Source organism: Aquarana catesbeiana, linkage group LG06, assembly GCF_042186555.1.
Source record: "Aquarana catesbeiana isolate 2022-GZ linkage group LG06, ASM4218655v1, whole genome shotgun sequence".
NCBI classification, from domain to species: domain Eukaryota; kingdom Metazoa; phylum Chordata; class Amphibia; order Anura; family Ranidae; genus Aquarana; species Aquarana catesbeiana.
This window is the reverse complement of record NC_133329.1, coordinates 250641110-250665075: the sequence shown is the minus strand read 5'-3', so window position 1 is coordinate 250665075 and position 23966 is coordinate 250641110. Positions and strand designations below refer to the sequence as shown.

The 23966-nt window shown below is 42.9% G+C and overlaps 1 protein-coding gene across 2 annotated transcripts in view; it reads left to right on the top strand.

The window, feature by feature from the left end:
* LOC141146698 (UTP--glucose-1-phosphate uridylyltransferase-like) overlaps positions 1-23966 on the top strand; it is a 90938-nt gene that overhangs the window by 22898 nt on the left and 44074 nt on the right. For both annotated transcript variants that reach the window (XM_073633178.1, XM_073633177.1), the window contains exons 2-5: positions 12770-12968; positions 15065-15154; positions 17704-17783; positions 18519-18634. In XM_073633178.1, the coding sequence (XP_073489279.1) occupies positions 12770-12968; positions 15065-15154; positions 17704-17783; positions 18519-18634 (485 nt within the window). The remainder of the gene's footprint in view (positions 1-12769; positions 12969-15064; positions 15155-17703; positions 17784-18518; positions 18635-23966) is intronic.

Here is a 23966-nt window from a genome sequence, read left to right as displayed (position 1 = left end):
GTCTCACTCACCATACATCTGCTTAATGCGGCCAAGGCCTGCATCCCTCTATTTTGGAGATCGGTAATCCCACCAACGAAGATTCAGTGGTATGCAAGGGTCAATGATATGCGGGACATGGAAGATCTTACGGCCACCCTGCATGACAGGGAGGAAGCCTTTCGGGAGACCTGGCGCCCCTGGCAACACTTCATCTACACCGAGGCCTACCTCCGGGAGATGACTTAATGCGGACACTCCTTGATACGAGGACCCTGCCTGGCTGGAGGGTGACACCGCCACCCTCCTCTCTTTACCTCTCTCTTCCTCTCCCCCTCCACTTCGCCTCTCATTCTCTCTGGCCTCTCCCCCCTTACTGTTTCCCGCTTTTCTCCCCTTCCCTCCCCTCCCCCTCCTCCTCTCTCCCTAGGTTCTCACACAACCCCCTATTTTTTTTCGGTTAAGGGAAGATTAGATCAGATATGTTGAATATCATGGTATTCATTACTCTACGTTAGTTGCCCCTTGCCGGACTCTACTGATCGGCAGGGAATATCTCCACCCCCGGTCAGTGGAGAGCTTCTCAAGAGAAAAATCTTTGTTATCTTGGTTTATCTATATGCCTGTTGTCTAAGGATAAATACACGAGCCTTTAGTTTAAACGAGACATATCTCAGGGAACTGCTTGCAAACGGATAGTATGATAATCATAACATCAGACTTTCCCATACACTCAGGCTCTGTTTTCTTTATGCAGACCGTGTAAACTAGAGGAATGAATATGTGTTCACGTCTTTAGTCGACGGTAGTTTTCTGTTAAAGTCCTCTTCATGCCTCTGTTTTATCTTTTTTTTTTTTTCACTCACTAAATGTTATAGATCTTGATAACATGTATATCACACTGTAACAAGCATTGTTGAAATAAAATAAAGGAATTTAAATAGCAGATACAAATAAATATATTTAATATTTCTTCAATTTCTGACTGCTTGAATTAATTTTTTGAGGAAAAGTTGAAAACCATGGGCACTTGGGTATTAATCGTGATGCATCGTGATGCATCGCGGAATCGCATCGAATCGAATCGTGGATGGGATAATCGTAATCAAATCGAATCGTGAGGTGAGTGAAGATGCGCAGCTCTACTTAATAGTAGTATGATAAGTCATGGATACGTTTTTTAAAGCTGTCCTTTCACTCACGGTTAAATTTCCTAAATCATTAGGTGTAGATTTTAAGGTTTTTATTTCTTGGCAGGCCAATTTTAAAAATGTGTCTATTCCATGATTAGAGCTGGGTGCAGGGTACAGAGATGATTTTTTCTTTAGTGATGATTTAATGGTAGTGGTAATAGTCTCAGTGGGTGGATCATCTGCTTGTTTTAAAAGGGACTCTAGGTCCAAAGTATCGAGCAGGTCTCTAGAGTCACTTTCTTCTAACAAGGAGTTGAGATTCTCCAGGGCTTGGCGTTCACTGAAAGTACGGCATCCCTCAGATCCCAGTTTTTCTTTTTTGAACATGCTTCTTAATAAGAGCTTACGTGTGTATAAATATAAGTCTTTGACTGCTTCAGATCTGTCCAATTTGTGATTAGGGCAAAAGGTAAGGCCTTTTAGCAAAACTGAAGTTTCATCAGTTGTGGGGGAGTGAGAGGAAAGGTTCATGTTAAGTTGTGGGAGTGAAAGTTGGTGGGTGTTCAAGGGGGTGCTTGGATTGGGGGAGTGGGAAAGTTTCTCTGCTTTTTTGGAAAAAATATAGTGGGAATTTAAGGTGTCACAAAAAGTGAAGAAGTAGTGGCTCGGATGGCTGAAGGCGCTCCGGAACCCGCCATCTCATTGAGTGTCGGCACCAAGGCACCCACAGCACTATAGGAAGGGGTGTGGGAATTGTGCTTGGGAGGACGTTTGGGCATAGTCTTTGTTGGAAAGGTTATCACCATCACAACGTCTCTTTGGTCGTCTAGTGCATTTAGACTGTTTGGAGGAAAAATGAGAAGCATTATACGACATAGAGGAGGTGTCCGACATATCCGACTGCCCTGGATGCTGTGACCACTTCGGAGACCCCCACCACTCGTCTTTTGTTGCCATTTGTAGGCCCTTCCTTCTTGGAAGTCCTGTTTGTCTCTCAAAAAATTATTTTCCTTCTTAGAAAGTATAGATTTATTGAAAATCTCTATATGAATTTTCAATTTTTCATTTAGTTCCTGAAAAGAGGAATGGGTCTGTAGTAATTTAATTTGTGAGTATATTTTTTCTATATTGGTGTCTATCTCAATTAGACGCTTTTGATGTTCGTCAATGAGAAGACTCATCTTGTTGGTAGAGCAAGATTTTAAATTGCTCTCCCATGTCGTTTTGAAGGTAGAATTAATATTCTCAAAAGAGGGAAAAATTTGTACACGAAGCCCAAGGGGATTCAAATCCTCCCTGATGTATTCCTCAAAAGACTTAATATGCCAGTATATGAGTGACTTCATCTCAAGCCATTTGGTAAGTCCAGAGAACAGAAAAGTTAGTTCAGATTCTCGAGATTTGTTTTGGCCATATTCTCTCTGGAGTTTGGATGCAAAGTCATCCCATGCTTGACCACAAAATTCTGCCATGTTAAAACTGCTGTGAACTCAAAAAGAGGTTTTAATGAGGGGGACTTATAGGGGTATCTACTACCCAAAACTCGAAAAAGATTATTAAGAGAAACCACTAATGAGTGTCAGAGCTGGAAACCTATGCCACATCCCGATTACAGAAATTGCAAATGGAGATGCCCCAGGGATTGTACGGGCATAGGAAATAGACCAGATATACAAAAAGTATTTATAACAGTGTAAAATCCTTCTATTATATCTAAACAGTGCAAAAACATATATATAAAGAAGAGATAAGTGGCGCTATCCCAGACAGCACTGTCCAATTGAAATTGAAAAGGTGTCTGGTGAAGCAATGTGTTTAAACATTCAACACAACATGTGATAAATATGAGTGATTGAATTTAAACGGCATGTCCATATATGTCACAACATATGTTTAGACAATCAAAACAACATGTGATGGGTATAAGTGATTAAATCTAAACAAAAAGTCCATATGTTGAAAAAAGTATAATAATCTTTAGTTGTAAGTGTCTTCTTAATGTCTTCCACCACACCCGAGTGTTGAGTGATCCCACTCCCTTAAGAAACGCACTCACCGACTCCAAATGCCTGCACTCGCGTGCAAGGCTGAGACGCTTTTATACCACGCAAAGGGGTAAAATCAACAGCCCGATATCCAGCAGTGTGTGTGGGAATCGCTCCACATGTAAAATAATAAAGTGCTCCAATAGTGTAAAACAGCATGACCAATTTATTAAACACTGTCACTCTTCAAATGATCCACTCACATTTTACAAAATCCAAACCAGCAATAAAACAAGTGCAAGTCACAGCAACTCAGCAAATTGGATCACACAATGCAAGGAAACGGTCATGGCGGACCCGAGGTGTGCAGGTGCTATATCCTTGTCAGTGGTGATTCGATCTAGTGGCGAAGTACCGAGGAGGTGGTGAGAACTGAGGATATAGCACCTGCACACCTCGGGTCCGCCGTGACCGTTTCCTTGCATTGTGTGATCCAATTTGCTGAGTTGCTGTGACTTGCACTTGTTTTATTGCTGGTTTGGATTTTGTAAAATGTGAGTGGATCATTTGAAGAGTGACAGTGTTTAATACATTGGTTATGCTGTTTTACACTATTGGAGCACTTTATTATTTTACATGTGGAGCGATTCCCACACACACTGCTGTATATCGGGCTGTTGATTTTACCCCTTTGTGTGGTATAAAAGCGTTTCAGCCTTGCACGCGAGTGCAGGAATTTGGAGCCAGTGAGTGCGTTTCTTAAGGGAGTGGGATCACTCAACACTCGGGTGTGGTGGAAGACATTAAGAACACTCTTACAACTAAAGATTATTATACTTTTTTCAACATATGGACTTTTTGTTTAGATTTAATCACTTATACCCATCACATGTTGTTTTGATTGTCTAAACATATCTTGTGACATACATGGACATGCTGTTTAAATTTAATCATGAATGAATGAATGAATGATTTGTAGAGCGCTGCAAATGCGAACTGAATCGCCTTAAGGCGCTAGATGCATTCTCTGTTGTCAGCTTCACTCATATTTATCACATGTTGTGTTGAATGTTTAAACACATTGCTTCACCAGACATCTTTTCAATTTCAATTGGACAGTGCTGTCTGGGATAGCACCACTTATCTCTTCTTTATATATATGTTTTTGCACTGTTTAGATATAATAGAAAGATTTTACACTGTTATATATATTTTTTATAGTGGCAGCTGTATTCACCAAATTATTCACATATTGGGTTCATTTGTGGTGCAGTGGTGGTACTTTCAGTAAGGGGCGATAGTTTACTTTAATACCTATAGATATATACAAAAAGTATTATAAAGTAAATAAGTACAAAATTTATTTAGATACACATAATAGTAGAGTTAGTGCACAAATGCAATTGAGCAAAACATGAAGGCGTAAGCCCCGCTTCCTTTCCATTCTGATGTGTAAAAAGACACAAACTATGTGAGTACCACCTATCTCCATTGATTGCCAATGTAAGCTATTTTGTAAAAACTGCTGTGTTTTATAGTTATGTCCATATATTTACTGCGTACTATGTATTGTTATTTGTTTTTTTCTTTTGTTATTAGAAAAAACGGCATACTTCAATTCAGCTCTTGAAGAAGGAATTAAGTACCATACCCATTTTTCAGAAACATGTCGAGTATATTGTAATTACACACCATATCTGATCTTGTTTGAGATTAATGCCCCGTACACACGGTCGGATTTTCCGATGGACGATGTCCGATCGGAGCGTGTTGTCGGAAATTCCGACCGTGTGTGGGCGCCAACGGACATTTTCCATCGGATTTTCCAACACACAAAGTTGGACAGCAGGAGATAAAATTTTCCGACAACAAAATTCGAACGCGTCAATTCCGACCGTGTGTGGCCTGTTCCGACGCACAAAGTGCCACGCATGCTCAGAAGAAATTCCGACACGGGACAGCTCGTTCTGGTAAACTTAGCGTTCGTAATGGATACAGCACTTTCGTCACGCTGCAATGTTAAAAATGGTTTAATACAGCGCACTCTCTTCTTCTTTATAATGTGACAAGAATTAAGTCGTTTTGCTGCTCATATTCACACACACTTCTCACAAAGTTTTATTTGTGTTTTTTTAGTGGGATTCCCTCAATATATTGTTATTAGTTGTCACATCTGACAGTTTTATATTTTTTTTTTTTTTTTTTTTTGGATTTTCAGCCTTTTTTTTTCTTTAATGTTTGGATTTTTTCCAAGGCTGATCTTTGTTCAATGTTATTTTTATTTTTACTCCAGAATATTTTTGTGTGTGTTTTGTGTGTCAAGTTACCCCAACACCATTGATATCTTTTATTATTTAATCTCCAGGAGATTGTTTGGTGTTGGTGTCCCTTGTTCATTTCACATTGTATATTTGAAATGTACCTGAATCCTCACAAACCAACTGTCATTTTTGAAGTAAAACACATAGGAGAGTATAATTCAAAACAAAAATCCTTTATTAAGGGATCAGAACCAAACAAAGAGGAAGGCAACACTGGATCAACAGGAGAAATTAGCGAAGCCTGGGACCCCCACGGCAGACATCAATTCTTCAACATCAAAATTGGTGGCCTGAGGAGTCCAGGGAGGGCAATCTGGTCCAGAATTCGCAGAGATAGTAGCAGATGACATCTGTGTCCCCAGGCTGTGGTACCACAAGAGGCTGCATCTTTTGGCCAACCAGACTGGATCCAGGGCAATCACTGTCTGGTCTTCCTTCCACGCTTCCTTCCGGGCTGTGGCTGTGCAGTTGGAGATGTGGCAGGAGGAGGAGTAGGACCTGGAGAAGGAGGAGGAGGAGGACTGGGAGGACCTGGAGGAGGACTGGGAGGACCTGGAGGAGAGGGAGGAGGAGGAGGAGGACCTGCAGGAGGAGGAGGAGGACCATCCCAAAGATGTGTGTGAGGTGTAATTTGGCCCCTCATACCTTTCTCCAGAGCCTCTGATATGAGGGCCTCATACATGGCTTTTTGGCCCTCCTCCATCCTCTGCATTTTATATGCTATGAATGCAGCAATGTTCTCCTGCATGGTGTGGGGTGCTCCCAGGACCTCTGTAGCCCTCCAATAGAATGCTATAGCCGCCTCCTCTAGGGTACTCGTCCTACTGCCACTTTCTCTTTTCAGGTGTGGTGGAGGGACCTTGATATCAGCCAGCCGGCTCGGCCCGGCCACCTCCTGGCTGAGACTTCCCTGTGTATGAAAAAGGGACATGGTTGTAATGTTTTGCATCATCAATCACAATCCTAAATTAGTACGCCCAACTAACATCTAGTTAACATCATTGATTGGACAAGCAGAAATATTTAGAGAAATGCTATACCTGGCTCAATCTGGGCTCCTCCACATGTGGCCTGGAAGGCCCAGGTTGGGCGTCAGAAGCCTCAGCCAGGGGGGAAGGAAGCGTGGAAGGAAGACTGGAGAGGGATGGCCTGGGTTCAGTCTGGCCTGCCAGAAAGTGCAGCCTGTCGTAGTGGGGACATAGATGTCATCTGCTGCTCCGGATCTCTGTGAATCCAGGACTTTCTTGCGCTCCCTTAGATATGTGCTCCTCAGGCCACCAATGAAAATCTTTAAATAAGTGATGTCTGCCGTGGGGATCACCTGCTTCACAATTTCACACAATTGCTCCAGTGCTGCCTTCCTCTATGCTTGGTTCTTGAAATGGGGGTGGGTAATCTCCCACAGACAGGGCAGCTCACTTAGCATATCAATGAATAGTGACATGAAGTCAGTATCTCTCATTAAGATATCCATGTTCACTGCAAGACACAACACAAGACAAAGCCTAATGTCAGACAAAACTCTCCTAATCTTGTTACAATATAGGCCTCAATCTAGAAGCAGTATAGGCACAAGTTTGTCTCTTACCTTCGTTCTTACGATCGGCGCGTCCAATGCTCCTTCCTCTGCTCACAGATCGTACGTAATACGCACGTGTGTTACGCTTTATACACACTGCGCATGCGTGTAACTCCGCCCGCCCCTGACGTTCTTTCTAGTCTATTCCCCGCCCCTTTTCGTTCGGCGCAGTGGGTGAAGAGCACATGGTGGAGTTACAGCAGGTGCGTGCTAATTCTAGCAACGAGGAGGAGGAGGAGAAAAGCCCAGATCCAGGCACGTCCCGATCCAGAAGGAGACGTTTTAAGGCCACAAATATGTCGTTTGGGGAGATGTTGGAGATGGTCGACATCATGAAGAAGTCCGACTATGACGGAAAATATGGGCCTTACCCCAACCCCAACATCCGAAAGGCCAAGATCATGGCGAAAGTGGTCAGGAGTCTTGAGAGGAATTTCGGGGTACGACGATCGAAAGATCAGCTCAGAAAGCGGTGGTCGGACCTGAAGTTGAGAGAGCCAGAGCAGTACCGAAAGATCCGGAGAGTGCTGCAAAAAAGTAAGTAGTTGTGCTGTGTTCCTATTCTTTCTGTCTTTATTCCGTTCGTTCTGCTCCATATGCTTTTAGTAATTGTAACGTTTCAAAAGGTCAACTTTAATGTTCATGGGCCCATTATTCGTTCGTATCAAACATTTTTCTCTCGGCCTCTAGAACACCATTGCATTTTTACACATTTTTGGGGGCCTACTTGGATGCCAAATATTTGTTTGTGTAGATGGGTTTGTTACTAGAATGAAATGCCAACTAGATTGTGTGTAAGGAGAGGACACTGAGCAGCTGTTTTCACATCTGGACACTGGAGCACTAGTGTGGGACCCCAGAACACCCTTTTTATTAGGGGGGCCATACAGGTGCTCCAGTGTATACTATAGGGGGGGCTACATCTGTGAAGCTTGTACCAAACCGGTAAAGTATTGCAGCTTGACAAAGGGCAATAAAAAATATACATCTTGGAACTTGGCTAAAATAGACAATTGTACCCCACTTCCAAGCAATGTTTCCTAGTTCTAGTTCTGCCATCAAATATCTGTGTGCTAATTATACCATTTTTGTTTTACATAGGGGAGAAAAGACTCGGAGGACACCCCTCATCCGAGGAGACCAGAGACCCCCCACCTCTGGAAGAAGGGGAAATACTGCAAACCCAAGAAGCTGAGCAGGAGGAAAAAGAAGACATGGTGGAGATTGGCACCACAACAGGTGAGTGTCTGCGACCACAGACTCAGGTAAAAGAGATGGATGGTGGCAGATTTTTGAGACCTTTTTTTTGTTCTTTATCTCTTTTTAGGTGATCGTGATCCAGAACGCTTTACATCTGAAAGTGCCCAGATACTCATCGGGGAGATCATGGTAGTGTAATCTCCAATTGCAAAACATCCAGCAACAAATCACTGATGTTATTAAAAAAAAATAATAACATCATTGATGTTTTGGGGCGAATTTAAACCCCACAAAATCACCTGTTTTATGTTACTAAAATTTTTACAATGTTTAGAAAAGCCAAATTTGGAGGATGCACACAGTGTGCCAACATGTGCTATCTGCCATCACGGGAGATCAATGGACGCGTTTTGGGGGTGCAACCCCTTCCTCAATTATAAAGTCGCATTGAGGAAGGGCTTGCTCCCCCAAAACACGTCCCTTGATCCCCCCTGATGGCAGATAGCACATGTTGACATTCGTAAATTGGTGTGCATCTTCCAAATTTGGCTTTTCCAGGGGTGATTTCCCCCCATCTGAACGCTATATCAAACACAGTTCCTAAATACTCATGTCTGATATAGCCTTCAGGTTTTACCATATGTGAACTTTGTAAGTTCAAGTTTTTTGGCTTTCTTGTTGGTTTTACACAGGCCTGTTTTATCTGAAATGGATATTTCGATTTTTGATAATGCTACTGCAAACATTGTTATACAACAAACATGTTGGTTTGTTTTAAAAACCTTTCGTAAATGCACATGTGATTCTGCAGCTATAAAAAAGTGCCTTACTCAAGAATGTGTGGATTATTGTCTCAACAATACAACACTTTTGGGGTGATGTAATTGCTGTTTTATGCACAAATGGGGGTTATTTCCTAAGGGCAAATACACTTTGCACTACAAGTGCAGGTTCAGTGCAGTTGCAAGTGCACTTGTAGTGAAATGTGTTTTGGCATTTAGGAAGTACCAGCCAACACTATTTTTTATAAGGTTACCCAATCACGACATTTTCTGCACTCAAAACATTTCTGTCAGGGTCAGCTAAAACAAACACAAGCAGTAAATGTCCACCAAGAATTTCTTTTTGTTTGTTTTTTATTTGAAAAAGGTGTCACAGATTCTCTGGCATATTGATAGCCCCCCTACCCGCAAAGAACTCCAGGTAGCGTAACCGGACATCACGGGCATTCAGGGAGGGCAAGCCAGGACGGCCACTTTCAAGCGCCGTCAGTGTTGATGGATTTGGGATTCCGGCCTCAGGCCCAACTGAGCCAGCATAGTTGGCTGAATGTTTTCTTAAAAAATTATGGAGAACACAACAGGCAAGTTTTATATGGTTCAGTTTATACTCCGCCATATGGATGGGTGTCAGAAATAATCGGAACCGGCTGGCCAGGATTCCAAATGTGTTCTCCACCACTCTTCGGGCTCTGGCCAGCCGGTAATTAAAAACCCTCTGTTTCGGGGTGAGGGTCCTCATCGGGAATGGCCGCATCAGGTGGTCCCCCAGCGCAAATGCTTCATCAGCAACGAACACAAATGGGAGACCTTCAACATTGTCCTCTGGAGGTGGCAAGTCCAAGCTGCCATTCTGGAGACGCCTGTAGAACTCCGTCTGGGCGATCACTCCACCATCGGACATCCGGCCATTCTTCCCCACGTCCACGTACAAGAACTCGTAATTAGCCGACACCACCGCCAACATCACTATACTATTAAACCCCTTGTAATTATAATAGTACGACCCCGAGTTGGGTGGTGGGACGATGTGGACGTGTTTCCCATCAATTGCCCCTCCGCAGTTAGGAAAGTCCCACCGCTGGGCAAAGTGGGAGGCCACAGTCTGCCATTCCTGTGGCGTGGAAGGAAACTGTTGAGGAAAACACAATAAACATTACTATTTTTTCACAGAAACATGGCAAGCAGATTATACACAAACATTATGGGGCAACCTCCAGATAGCATTTACTAAGGGGAATTTAACAAGGCCAAAGTATAAGGTACACCTATCATATTCCCCCTCCCCCCCTCTCATGGGCCATTTCTAACATTATAGGGGGGGAACTCTTGGACAGGTAACCCTCTTCACTTCATTGAGAGATGAATGCCTAAATACAGGGTATTACTTGGAACAGCCCCTCCTTAGTTACACTATTAGCAGACCACTGGACAGGTAAGAAGTGTCTGAATACAAAGATATAAATACACATTGTACACATTTGAGGACATTTGGACATTCTGCTATTACCTATCAAGATAATAATAGGATACAAAAACTTTAAACAGTTCCATTGAAAAGTATACAGGCAGGCCCTTGCACTACATGCTTTGGGGAATTCATCCATAAATCTGACCAGTAAAGAGATGGGTATAGTGTGTATGGGTTTGGCAAAGTCAGCAGATAGATGATTGAGGATAGAGAATTGGGATCAGCTGACTTAGCAGTTGGGGGGAGGGAGGGTTACCAAAAATTTGTGGACGCCACAAAAAAAGCCTCTGGCACTCTGCCTGAATTTAAAGCTAAAATAACGTTAACAAACATTTTAGGGGGTGTTTGGGGTAAAGCACTACTATAGAGCTGATAAAATACATTGTTAAGTGACTACATGAGGTGAATATAGGGCAGGAGACACCATGCTGGAGAGGTTATTGAAGGGCAAATATGTATGAAGGACATAAAATAATAATTACATAAAAATCCAGCATGCATGAGAACAAAGGGGACATTCACAGCATATTACAATCATGGTCATTAGGGAATGAGGAAAGAAATACAATATATTAGCAAACATTCAATACAATAAAATGTGATATAAAAGGAAAAAAATCTTACCTTCATATACTCCTTCTGCAGGACCTGTATGATGGCAGAACAGGTCTCTGGGATGATGATACCCAGAGCCTGGGGGGAGATGCCTGTCGAGAACTTCAAGTCCTGCAGACTTCTTCCTGTGGCCAAATACCGCAAGGTAGCGACCAACCTCTGCTCCGGAGTGATGGCTTGCCTCATGCAGGTATCCTGCCTGCTGATATAGGGGGTCAGCGAAGCCAACAAACGGTGAAATACGGGGTCCGTCATCCTGAGAAAGTTCCTGAAATCATCAGGATTATTCTCATGGATCTCACGGAGCAAAGGCATATGACAGAACTGGTCACGCTGAAGCAACCAATTCTTGGTCCATGAACTCCTCCCCACCCTGTTCATGGACTGGACTTGTGTCAAGGTCAGGACCCCAACACCAAGCCCCCGCACAGCACGAACTCTACGAGGAGTACGCATACGAAACATGGCTAGAAAACGGTCGGCTGCTCAGAACGAAGTAACAGAAGGCACTGAAGAACAGCAAGGCCTGTGAAGAGCGACCTGAAAACCAGTAACGAACGAACAAGAATACAATGACTCCTTAAAGTCACGCGGAACTTGCTGCACGCACTGAAGAGCAGATACAAACCCACAAGCACAAACTGAACGGCAGAAAACGATCTGAAAGCCACGAGTCTGAAAAAGCGCGAATCGTCTCTCACCAAACTTTTACTAACACGAGATTAGCAAAAGGAGCGCAAAGGGTGCCGCGCTTGGTTCTGAACCGGCCTTTTCTAGTCTCGTCGTACGTGGTGTACGTGACCGCGTGGTTGTCGATCGGAAATTCCGACAACTTTGTGCGACCGTGTGTAGGCAAAACAAGTTTGAGCCAACATCCGTCAGAAAAAATCCTAGGATTTTGTTGTTGGAATGTCCGATCAATGTCCGACCGTGTGTACGGGGCATATGTGTGTGTTTCAAGAATTAATTGCTGTTTATTGATTGTGTCCTATTAGATTTTTTTTTTAGGTGTTCTTATTTGTGCACTAACTACTATTATGTGTATCTAAATAAGTTTTGTACTTTTTTACTTTATAATACTTTTTGTATATCTGGTCTATTTCCTATGCCCGTACAATCCCTGGGGAATCTCCATTTGCAATTCCTGACTGGCAGAGATGCAGTAGCGGGGGCCATTGGCTCCCGCTGCTGTCAATCACAGCCAGTGAGGCGGGAGCGGGGGGCAGGGCTAAGCCACGCTTTCTCTATCTTATAGACGCAGAGAGCCAGCTCGAGAGCGAGCATGCATGAGTGCCCTCACAGAAAACTGCTTGCTATGGGGGCACTCGGCAAGAAGGAGGGGCCCAGAGCGCTGCTGGGGAGCCCAGAAGAGAAGGATTGGGGTTGCTCTGTGCAAAACCACTGCACAGGACAGGTAGGTATGACATGTTTTTTTTTTTTTTTTAAATAACATTTTTTTCCTTTACAATCATTTTAATGAATGAGGAAGACTTCTATCTTCCAATCATGTGCAAGCAAAAGTACAGTTTTTTAAAATTTTCCTTGCAAGTGATTGGGTAATCTTTTCAATGTGAATTTTCACAGCATTCACTAAGCTAAGGGAAATTTTTTTTGCAAATGAATTGCCCATTTGCCTTTAGTAACACTGGTGCTTTTGAAAACCATCTAAAAAAAGATGCTTACCAGTCTTTTTAATCTGTTCCTTAGGCTTAAAATAAAAGTAGTGATCCTGGCTGCTGGTTACGGCACAAGACTTCTTAAAGATTTACAGGAAGCAAAAGAAGAGCAATATACGAAGCTTGCAGGGGTACCCAAACCATTACTCCCGATTGGAAAGGTTCCTCTAATTTCTTATTGGGTGGAGGCCTTGAAATCAAGAGAGGACACAGAAAATATTTTTGTAGTGGTAAGTTAGATTTTTATATTGTGTCCCTTAACATTATTATTATTATATATTATTATGTTTAAACTCTACATTATCTATCTAATAAGTTGATTATTGATTGATTTTGCCTCGTGACTGGTTTTTGATTTGTATGCTCATTTGATTTTTAAATTGACTTTTGTCGACCCAGGTAGTGCTTGCTTGGCTGCGGCTGCTTAACTACAATGTTAGCATGGATGGAGGAAGTAAATGAACGATTCTTTTTAAAAGAACAAGAGAAAATCAAGCCATACATGGCTACCTGTAAAGACGTAGTAAACCACATTTAAAAAAAAAAAAAAATCCCCCCACAAGGCAATGTCATAACGTGCTAGTATACATCGCATATTATCACATTTTGAAAAACTTACCTTAAAACAAAGAACTCCTACAGTGTGCTGAGAGGGCTTCTATCTTCACTCGATCTTCCTTCCGGGTACGCGGCCTCCGGCTACATGAGTGGCCGGAGGCGCGATGACCATTTACTGCACGGGTTCTGAAGGTCCAACATAGAACAACGAAAGGGTGACCAACTCGTTTAGGGAAGGGGGCCGTGCCACGTCCAATAATACATGAATACAGAAAAAAGGGGTTCCCCTAGGTGGACTTTACCGGCACTTGCATAAACAAAGAGAGGTTGTAGAAGTAGAGACTGTTGTACATAGTAAAAACATATACATTTTATTCATATGGGAAAATACAGATATTAAAAACAGAAATAGATATCTAGAGTAACATGGTAGTGCTACACAGTAAACATGATAGACATCAAGTAATAAGCAATAATGAAAAAAAGAGAAAAAAAAAAAAACAAAAAAGCATAAAAAAGCAAAACAACTCTTCTCAAGCCCGACGCGTTTCGGGGTATTTAGTATTTGTAGGGTCCTTCTTCAGGGGCATATTTGAGAAAGAGGGGTTCATCTAAACTGAAAGGATTTCATTGATTGCTTGTAGAACTGAGATTTTTGTTAAAAGCAAGGAGAACCACAGAGAAAGGGCAGGACGTGGGAGTAAGCAATAATCGTATAACAAGTATAGGTACTATTGTTAAGTAGTAAAGGCTGCAAATAGGTGGGCAGCAATCTTCATAAAGGAGTATGGCAGTGCTCCAGTCCCGCCCGACCCGGGCGTGCGCAAGCCAGAGCGATATGCTGGGATCACAGGAAGGCGTCTCTTAAAAAGACCAATCAAGTAGCCAGCCTCACAGCCCAGCGTCCGGCGTGTATAGCGCCTTAACCAACATGGTATGCCGGACCTTCGGAGCACATGCGCTGGTGACGTCACCGACTGCATGCACTCTGAATATCTCCTAAACAGTGCAGGTTTAGGAGATATTCACAGTACCTACAGGTAAGCCTTATTATAGGCTTACCTATAGGTAAAAGTGACAATTGGGGGGTTTACAACCACTTTAAACACCTCATCATGAATAGATATCATAACATTAGTTAGAGTTGGTTAAGTTTACTTACACAAATTGGTATATAAATATAAAAACAGGTGAGTGGATGCAGAGACATCAGATAACGATGCTTACATGTAGGTATAAATGGTAAAACAGAGTTTACTACCACTTTAAGATATGACTATGAAGCCAAAGACTGGACATTGCTTTTGGGCTCCTTTGGGGATGAATTGTCCACTTCTCATCTCTAGTGCTTGCCCAGGCTACCATAGGAATATTGTTCTCTCTCACAGGCTTGGGTTAATATGGTGTTCATTCCCACTCTTTCCTGGATAAAAGTATTTCAGTTCTGTTATTAGTAGTAAAGTAACTATGTATTCTGTAAATGTGTATGAAAACTGGCCACATTCTGGTATATGCTGCCTACTCTCAAACCGCATTGGTAGCATGCAACTCACTTCCTTATATGCCGGCAACACTCTGCGTTTCTCAATAAGAGCCTGCCTAATCCCCTAGCTGATAGGTAATATGATGCTCATCTTGCTGGAGTCTAAAAGCATATAGTATATACACCTGGCTCTGCACACTACTTGCCATTCCAAATCCATTTATGCCTGTCGCTCCCCTGTTATGTATTCTAAACATGTACATACAGTATTTATTTCTTTTCCAGACTAATCAATTGTACTACAGTAAATTCAAGGAGTGGGCAGAGAATTACCCTTGCGTAAAAGTAATAAATGATGGCACGTCCACTAATGAGGTAGGTTGGTGCAGAACCGAAAATGCAAAGCAAATATAAGGTGTGTGAAAAGCATAGTGCATAGGTAACCGTTCCTTAGTATGGATATAAAATGCACACAAATTGTGGATAGATAATTCAAATTCAGTGCTGTAAAAAGGAAAAACTATAAACTATAAGATGATAAGCTCTTATGAGCAGGGCCCTGCAAACCCTCTTGTATTGTATTGTATCTGTACTGTCTCCTTTTATACTGTAAAACTGTTGGCACTATTTAAATCTAAAGTAAGAATACACAAAGCTTTTGTATTTAGACAATATTTTCTAATCCCAGGGTTCAACTTTAAAGAGATCCTTTCCTCCATTAGGAACTAAAAGGTGCTTGTACACAAAAAGTAATGCGCAATAGACATACAACTCTGGATGCAGAATGTCTGCGCACAGATTTGTATGTCTATGTGGGTGTTTACAGCTGCATCCTGTAACTGCTTTCTATGACTGGTTGTACGCAGCAGCTGTGGCCCCTGGGGATAATTTTTCACAGGCTATGCAAGCTCCTGCATGTCCTACTCCTCCTTATGGCTGTGTGCCTAAAGCCTCGTACACACAATCGGATTTTACGCAGACAAAACCTCAGACTTTTGTCCAAAGGCGTGTGCCTGGATTTTGTCTTTTTTGTCCAAGTCCAGTCCAGGAACAGGAGGAGGAGGAGTTCTTGGACCAAAAATTGGTTGCTTTATTATTCGTGACCAATTATGTCATATGCCTTTGCTGCGGGAGCTCCAGGAGAATAATCCGGATGATTTTCGTAATTATCTCCGGATGACGGACCCCTGCTTTCACCAACTCTTGGCATTGTTGACCCCCTATATTAAGAAGCAGGACACATGCATGAGTCTTTTATTGTATTTTTTGGTTGAATAATAATGATTTGATTTGTTATATTTTCTATATTTTTGGATGCATAGAATGCACTTTTTGGTTAAGTTCTATTGGCAGATAGCATGTCTAATTTTATTTGTTTTCTTTTTTTAATGCACAATAAAAAATTTGTGGAGAATAATACTTGGCTATGTGTTTTACTTAATGACAGTTTGGGAGTAGGCAGTTACATTTAAAAAAATACAATGTAAAATTGACAGGGGACAGGGGACACCAACATAAAAATTACGGGATAATGGTGTTGTGGTAACTTGCACCAAAAAAAAAAAAAAAAAAAGCATAATAATATTATTCTTGATATCACTAGAAAAAAAAAGCCTTTGAAAATTTGTTTGCAATAACTCCATCAGTATCACCAGCAAAGCAGCTTCATTATTATCCCATTAAATAAAGAAGAAGAGAATGTGCGCTGCATTTCGAGATTTCATAATTTGCCGCGTCATGAATGTTAATTCTCCATTACAAACACTAGTTTACAAGACCGACCACTTCTGGCTCAGCCTTGCTTCTGAGCATGCGTGTTTGTACTTTGGACTTTTGTCCGACAGACTTGTGTACACATGCTCGAAAAATCTGACAACAGACATTTGTCCGCGGAAAATTTTAAAACCTGCCATCCAACATTTGTCCGCGCAAGATCCAACAACAATTGTCCGATGGAGCGTACAAATGGTCAGATTTTCCGCCAACAGCCTGTCACCACACATTTCCCATCAGAAAATCGATTGTGTGTACGCGGCTTGAGCCCTAAGCATGTACCAGTGATTACTTCAGAGTTCAGCTTTAAATGTGCTGACATATTTATTTTAAATATATATTTCTATTATTTTGCTTGATAGAAAGAACCATCACTCCCTAATACTTATTGTGCAGTTAAAATTTAGGATTTATAGAATATCAAAAGTCAGAAAATTAAATCTTTGAATTATTTTGTTGTATAACAGACAAGAGGCTCACATCACTTAAGGATAAGGGTCTTTATTAAAAAAAAGAGGTTTATACTTACCTGCTGTGTGCAATGGTATTGAACAGAGTGGTTTCTTACCTCCTCTTCTGGAGTCCCCGCCAGCTCTGTTTTTACCTTCTTCCTCTAAGTGCCCTCTTAGCAAGCCATGTGTTGAGGCACCTGTGCAGGCACACTTCTGATCTGGGTTGTGTGCGTCCATAGACACACAAAGCCCTGGTGAGCCCTGCCCACTTTCACTCCTCACAGGAGTTTGACTGACAGCAGCAGGAACCTATGGCTCCCGTTGCCCTCAGTGACTCCTGTGAGACCAGGAAAAGAGGAGAGCAGGGCTGCAGCTGGGACAGCACTGGATCATGAGTGGAGACAGGTAAGTGTTTAGGGATGGGTGGGGGGGGGGGGGGGGTTACCTTAATGCAGAGAATACATTGGAAATCCCCTGTATGAAAGAGGCCTTAAGTTAAAAAAAAAAAAAATTGGACTTTTTTTTAGACTTTAGAACTACTTTAAATAAGTAACATTTTCTTTCAGCTGAGTCAAATGGGATTTGAAAATTATCACGCGGTTAAAATAAAGATCCTTATCATTGTGTTGAAGCTCCTGGAATGGAGCCTTACATCTAATTTGTAATGTATTTATTTTAACTAAAATGTCTTCTCTTTAGGAGCGTCTAGGTGCCGTCTCTTGCCTTCAACTGGTCATTGAGAGATTTAGGATAGATGATCATGTCATTGTTATTGGAGGGTAAGTGTTGTTATTTTATTGCGGTATTATGGCTTAACTATGATGCTTGGTTCACATTCCTGCCACTTAGGATCCGACTTGTAAGACCCAAAGTCGCTGGATATGTGAAATGCCATGTATCTCCATGAGAGCTGTTCCAATTGACACTACTGAAGTCCTCGGAAAAGGCGTCTGCACTACTTTGATGCGACTTTGATACAGCGTTAGTGCCAGAGAGTGTCAAAGTCGTATAAAAGTCCAACTCCAAAGTCGCACTAAAAATCGTGTCTATAGAGTCGGTTAGTGTGAACCGAGCCTGAATTTTTTATATTTAATGTATATATAAGTGGACAAATATCTTTCTGTAATCTTAGTGATTAATACAGTAACAATGATAAATGTATTATCAGTCCTACACACAAGCTGCGGTTATACACCTTTCATGCATACAGGGATGGATGAGCTGCTGTGAATGCAAACAGAATGTGTCTAGGGCCACTAATTCATCCATGTACACGTGCGAATGCTTGGGTGTGCGGTGAAAGGTGTACAGCCACACTTGTCCTTGATTTGTACAGCCGGCTGTATGTAAGAACCTGTCACTCCTGGACACATCCCGGCCACATAAGCATGTCTCTTTGCATTGTATGGACCCCTTTCCGCTTGTGTACATTAGCCCATATAGTTTTACAATGTTCAACATTCAGTAAAGGAAAACACAGAATAAGCGGAAACATATTACCTTTTTTTTTTCAGGGATACCTTATTTTATGAAGATTTTCATCTGCAAGATGTTTTAGAAAAATATGAAACACTTCATAAAGACAATAGCCAAGCAAACTTAGTATTATCATACAGCTGCAGAGAAGAAGGTAAGTAACATGTTCCTCTGTTACATATATTAAAAATATCTATTGCCTTTAAAGAGGAAGATGTGCCCAAAAAAGGCAGGCAGAGGGCAAAGGGCTAGTCACCTGAATTGCCTGTGATATCCCTGCAGCTGACCTTTCCCCATTTGTGACTTACCATGCCTTGTGTGTATGTGTAAAGGTGGCCATTTGATAGAGACAGGACTTGTGTTTTCTTATGACAAAGCCTTATGAAGGTGAACATTGAGCAACACAGTAGTTACATCACAAAATGTAATTCCTGATCTGCAACTAGAAGTCAGAGGCAGCAGTGCCTTAGATCTCACACAACAGATATGCAGCTATGATGCTGTAGAGTGTAGACAGGAGTGCCTAGGCACCTTCATGTATTAGCAAGTGCACTGATTTTTTTCAGGAAAAATTCCAGACAAAAGGTACATTTTCAGGGTACTGTTTAGGCACAATTAACATTTCTAAACCTGAAAGCTAAAAGACACCACCATTCTGCAAAAATGCATAGTGTATAACCAACAGATCATGAGTTGGGTTTCTCTGAACAGATCTCAGATGCAGGGAAAACACGCAAATTGGACAGCAAGAACAAAAATATAAACACCCAGTACATCAAGGAACTTGGCTAAAATTAGCAATATTGATTATAATATCTTCTGTATTCAGACAAGATCATAGCCAAAAATGGAGCATTTTGCATCCTTGTCTCTCCCTTAATGATTTTTATAGTTACATAGTTAATCTGGTTGAAAAAGACACAAGTCCACCCAGTTAAATCAACATAGAAAAAAAAACACACACACAAATAGAAAACCTCCATATACACTATCCCAGGGGTCAGGAACCTATGGCTCGTGAGCCAGATGTGGCTCTTTTGCTGGCTGCATCTTGCTCTCAATCTGCGGATCACGTGGTGTGCCGATCTGCGGATTGAGCCCATAGGAAAGGCTGCGGCTTCGGCCTAGCTCCGGAGCCGCGGCCATCTTGGTACACCCGGCGGCGGCCTAGATGAGCGGCACGCTGACGTCATCATCACCCGCCTCAACTTCTCGTGGATCTGCCTGCTAGTGGTAAGCAAGCAGACAATCGTAGGGGAGATGTGGATATTACAGTGGGGGAGATGTGGATATTACAGTGGGGGGAGATGTGGATATTATAGTGGGGGACATGTGGATATTACAGTGAGGAGATGTGGATATTACAGTTGGGGAGATGTGGATATTACAGTGGGAGAGATGTGGGTATTACAGTGGGGGGAGATGTGGATATTACAGTGGGGGAGATGTGGGTATTACAGTAGGGGAAATGTGGATATTGCAGTGGGGGAGATGTGGATATTACAGTGAGGAGATGTGGATATTACAGTTGGGGAGATGTGGATATTACAGTGGGAGAGATGTGGGTATTACAGTGGGGGAGATGTGGATATTACAGTGGGGGAGATGTGGGTATTACAGTAGGGGAAATGTGGATATTGCAGTGGGGGAGATGTGGATATTACAGTGGGGAGGGAGATGTGGATATTACAGTGAGGAGATGTGGATATTACAGTGGGGGGAAAGATGTGGATATTACAGTGAGGAGATGTGGATATTACAGTGAGATGTGGATATTACAGTGGGGGGGGGGGGAGATGTAGATATTACAGTGGGGGGGGGGAGATGTGGGTATTACAATGGGGGAGATGTGGATATTACAGTGAGGAGATGTGGATATTACAGTGGGGGGGAAGATGTGGATATTACAGTGGGGGAAATGTGGATATTACAGTGGGGGGGGGGAGATGTGGGTATTACAATGGGGGAGATGTGGATATTACAGTGAGGAGATGTGGATATTACAGTGGGGGGGAGATGTGGATATTACAGTGGGGAGATGTGGATATTACAGTAAGGGAGATGTGGATATTACAGTGGGGGAGATGTGGATATTACAGTGGGGGGAGGGGGATGTGGGTATTACAGTGAGGAGATGTGGATATTACAGTGGGGGGGGGGAAGATGTGGATATTACAGTGGGGGAGATGTGGATATTACAGTAAGAAAGATGTGGATATTACAGTGGGGTAGATGTGGATATTACAGTGGGGGGAGATGTGGATATTGCAGTGGAGTAGATGTGGATATTACAGTGGGGGGAGATGTGGATATTACAGTGGGGGAGATGTCGATATTACAGTGGGGGAGATGTGGGTATTACAGTAGGGGAAATGTGGATATTACAGTAGGGGAAATGTGGATATTACAGTGGGGGAGATGTGGATATTGCAGTGGGGAGGGAGATGTGGATATTACAGTGAGGAGATGTGGATATTACAGTGGGGGAGATGTGGATATTACAGTGGGGGGGAAGATGTGGATATTACAGTGGGGGAAATGTGGATATTACAGTGGGGGGGGGGGAGATGTGGGTATTACAATGGGGGAGATGTGGATATTACAGTGAGGAGATGTGGATATTACAGTGGGGGGGGAGATGTGGATATTACAGTGGGGGAGATGTGGATATTACAGTAAGGGAGATGTGGATATTACAGTGGGGGAGATGTGGATATTACAGTGGGGGGAGGGGGATGTGGGTATTACAGTGAGGAGATGTGGATATTACAGTGGGGGGGGGAAGATGTGGATATTACAGTGGGGGAGATGTGGATATTACAGTAAGGGAGATGTGGATATTACAGTGGGGTAGATGTGGATATTACAGTGGGGGGAGATGTGGATATTGCAGTGGAGTAGATGTGGATATTACAGTGGGGGGAGATGTGGATATTACAGTGGGGGAGATGTCGATATTACAGTGGGGGAGATGTGGGTATTACAGTAGGGGAAATGTGGATATTACAGTAGGGGAAATGTGGATATTACAGTGGGGGAGATGTGGATATTACAGTGGGGAGGGAGATGTGGATATTACAGTGAGGAGATGTGGATATTACAGTGGGGGAGATGTGGATATTACAGTGGGGGAGATGTGGATATTACAGTAAGGGAGATGTGGATATTACAGTGGGGGAGATGTGGATATTACAGTGGGGGGAGATGTGGATATTACAGTGTGGAGGGGGGAGATGTGGGTATTACAGTGAGGAGATGTGGATATTACAGTGGGGGGGAAGATGTGGATATTACAGTGGGGGAGATGTGGATATTACAGTAAGGGAGATGTGGATATTACAGTGGGGGGGATGTGGATATTACAGTGGGGGAGATGTGGATATTACAGTGGGGGAGATGTGGGTATTACAGTGGGGGAGATGTGGATATTACAGTGGGGGGAGATGTGGATATTACAGTGTGGGGGGGGGGGGGGGATGTGGGTATTACAGTGAGGAGATGTGGATATTACAGTGGGGGGGGAAGATGTGGATATTACAGTGGGGGAGATGTGGATATTACAGTAAGGGAGATGTGGATATTACAGTGGGGTAGATGTGGATATTACAGTGGGGGAGATGTGGATATTACAGTGGGGGAGATGTGGATATTACAGTGGGGGAGATGTGGGTATTACAGTAGGGGAAATGTGGATATTACAGTGGGGGAGATGTGGATATTACAGTGGGGGGAGATGTGGATATTACAGTGTGGGGGGGGGGGGGGATGTGGGTATTACAGTGAGGAGATGTGGATATTACAGTGGGGGGGGAAGATGTGGATATTACAGTGGGGGAGATGTGGATATTACAGTAAGGGAGATGTGGATATTACAGTGGGGGAGATGTGGATATTACAGTGGGGGAGATGTGGATATTACAGTGGGGGAGATGTGGATATTACAGTGGGGGAGATGTGGGTATTACAGTAGGGGAAATGTGGATATTACAGTGGGGGAGATGTGGATATTACAGTGGGGAGGGAGATGTGGATATTACAGTGGGGAGGGAGATGTGGATATTACAGTGAGGAGATGTGGATATTACAGTGAGGAGATGTGGATATTACAGTGGGGGGGAAGATGTGGATATTACAGTGAGGAGATGTGGATATTACAGTGAGATGTGGATATTACAGTGAGGAGATGTGGATATTACAGTGAGATGTGGATATTACAGTGGGGGGGGGATGTGGATATTACAGTGGGGGAGATGTGGATATTACAGTGGGGGGAGAGATGTGGGTATTACAATGGGGGAGATGTGGATATTACAGTGAGGAGATGTGCATATTACAGTGGGGGGGAGATGTGGATATTACAGTGGGGGAGATGTGGATATTACAGTAAGGGAGATGTGGATATTACAGTGGGGGAGATGTGGATATTACAGTGGGGGGAGATGTGGATATTACAGTGTGGGGGGGGGGATGTGGGTATTACAGTGAGGAGATGTGGATATTACAGTGGGGGGGGAAGATGTGGATATTACAGTGGGGGAGATGTGGATATTACAGTAAGGGAGATGTGGATATTACAGTGGGGGAGATGTGGATATTACAGTGGGGGGAGATGTGGATATTGCAGTGGAGTAGATGTGGATATTACAGTTGGGGGAGATGTGGATATTACAGTGGGGGGAGATGTGGATATTACAGTGGGGGAGATGTGGGTATTACAGTAGGGGAAATGTGGATATTACAGTGGGGGAGATGTGGATATTACAGTGGGGAGGGAGATGTGGATATTACAGTGAGGAGATGTGGATATTACAGTGGGGGAGATGTGGATATTACAGTGGGGGAGATGTGGATATTACAGTAAGGGAGATGTGGATATTACAGTGGGGGAGATGTGGATATTACAGTGGGGGGGAGATGTGGGTATTACAGTGAGGAGATGTGGATATTACAGTGGGGGGGAAGATGTGGATATTACAGTGGGGGAGATGTGGATATTACAGTAAGGGAGATGTGGATATTACAGTGGGGTAGATGTGGATATTACAGTGGGGGAGATGTGGATATTACAGTGGGGGAGATGTGGGTATTACAGTAGGGGAAATGTGGATATTACAGTGGGGGAGATGTGGATATTACAGTGGGGGAGATGTGGATATTACAGTGGGGGGAGATGTGGATATTACAGTGTGGGGGGGGGAAGATGTGGGTATTACAGTGAGGAGATGTGGATATTACAGTGGGGGGGGAAGATGTGGATATTACAGTGGGGAAGATGTGGATATTACAGTAAGGGAGATGTGGATATTACAGTGGGGGAGATGTGGATATTACAGTGGGGGAGATGTGGGTATTACAGTAGGGGAAATGTGGATATTACAGTGGGGGGGGGAGATGTGGATATTACAGTGAGGAGATGTGGATATTACAGTGAGGAGATGTGGATATTACAGTGGGGGGGAAGATGTGGATATTACAGTGAGGAGATG